Here is a 1,578-nt window from a genome sequence, read left to right on the forward strand (position 1 = left end):
GTTCTAGGGCTCATCTTTAACCCTCCCTCAGGAGACTCCAAGCCTCCATCATACTGGCCACCAGCACTCACCTGCATCTTGAAGAGCAGAGACTTGTGGGATTTCAAAGGAGACAGACACACCCTGGTCCTCTTCCCCTGGTTGCTCCCCAGCTTTAGTCCCTTCATCTGTCTCTTTTACAGGATTAGCTTGCACCTGGAAGGCCAACAGGGCCAGAGCAGAGAGGAGGACAAGTGTCTTCATGGCTGGGAGTCACCTGGAGGATTGGTGAGCAGGAGCCCAGTGTGTGGAGAGTCCTGGGGAGCCGGCCTGTATTTATAGGGCATAGACAAGCCACACCCTTTGTCAAAGCACTCATTGATTGGAACTGAGGGAGGCTGTTGCCCTCAAGATCCCTTTGATGTTCCTCTGTTCATGGTTTCCATCATGATGTTGCTCTGTGTGTTCAGTGACAACCTCCACACTACCCCCAACAACTGATAGTGATGAAGGGGCCCTGCCTTCTTCCCCTATTTCCCATCTGCTTGAGTGTTTACCTCTCAGTTAGGGAAAGAAAAGATCTAGGCATTGCCTAATTTAATAAGCTCATGGAACAAAGGATATTTGTGTTTTGAAGTTGGAGCCTGCTCTTCTCAGAAAGTCTTGACCCTGGACCAGACCTTGCCCAGGCTGACTGGAGAGTCAGGTTTTTTTTTTTGCATAATTCGGGGTATTATCAATCATCCTCATGAAAAGTACCCTTGGGAACACCCTCCTTTGGGGCCATTATAGAAAAAGGAAGATGGCCTTATTATGCTCTGTAGTGAACTGAGTTCAAGAGACAGAGTTTGTGACTGGGAAGCTACAGTGGGTGTGTCTGAAGAAGGCAAAGTGATGGAACAGACCTCCCAATAATGTGTTCCTGGTGCATCTTCATACTTGGGACCCTCAATATATGTGGCATTGCACATGTCTGAGATTCTGCAATGGTTTCACTTTCAAAAAATGAGAACTGACCTACAAGAAATTGCATCCACAAGGTATAGGGTGTCATAAGCTGTTACCCAGTCTCAAGGTGTGTCACCTCATACATGAACACTGCTATGTACATTTTTTAGCCCATTTTTCTCACTACATACACAGCAACAGTTACAGAGCATCCTGCTGTTTTCAGTCAGGGTATGGAGTCCCACTGTCTCAAGTGCCCACTCATATTTACATGTTAATAAATACTATTCATTTGTTAAAATATTTGTCATTACTGCTCTGTTCAATAGCTAGCAAAGCAGAAAGAATATTATTTCACACACACATTAAACATATACATAGACAAAATACACATAATAAACACACACACACACAAGCACACACATGTATATTATTGTTTATGGGAAACGACCTCTTGAATACATCTGTAGACTTAGATTTATGATTCAAGTAGCAGACTTTACATTTCAGACACGTTATTGTTTTTCCTGGTCATCACAGAATTGGTCTCAGTAACAATTACTAAAATTTACATCCTCAAAAGCCCACCATGCTGATAGGAAGTATTTTTATTACTGTGTTTCCTTTTCTGAACTTCCTGCCAGTGTTCAG

The 1,578-nt window shown here is 43.5% G+C and overlaps 1 protein-coding gene across 1 annotated transcript; it reads right to left on the reverse strand.

The window, feature by feature from the left end:
* Window positions 1–71: 71 nt before the first annotated feature.
* Window positions 72–243, reverse strand: LOC114635468 (alpha-defensin 9-like; the record flags this gene model as incomplete). Its single annotated transcript, XM_028784038.1, has 1 exon — window positions 72–243. A coding segment is annotated over exon 1 (172 nt), but the record flags the coding sequence as incomplete, so codon positions are not given.
* Window positions 244–1,578: the final 1,335 nt, after the last annotated feature.

Source organism: Grammomys surdaster, unplaced genomic scaffold (genome assembly GCF_004785775.1).
Source record: "Grammomys surdaster isolate TR1022 unplaced genomic scaffold, NIH_TR_1.0 105892, whole genome shotgun sequence".
Classification (NCBI taxonomy): Eukaryota; Metazoa; Chordata; class Mammalia; order Rodentia; family Muridae; genus Grammomys; species Grammomys surdaster.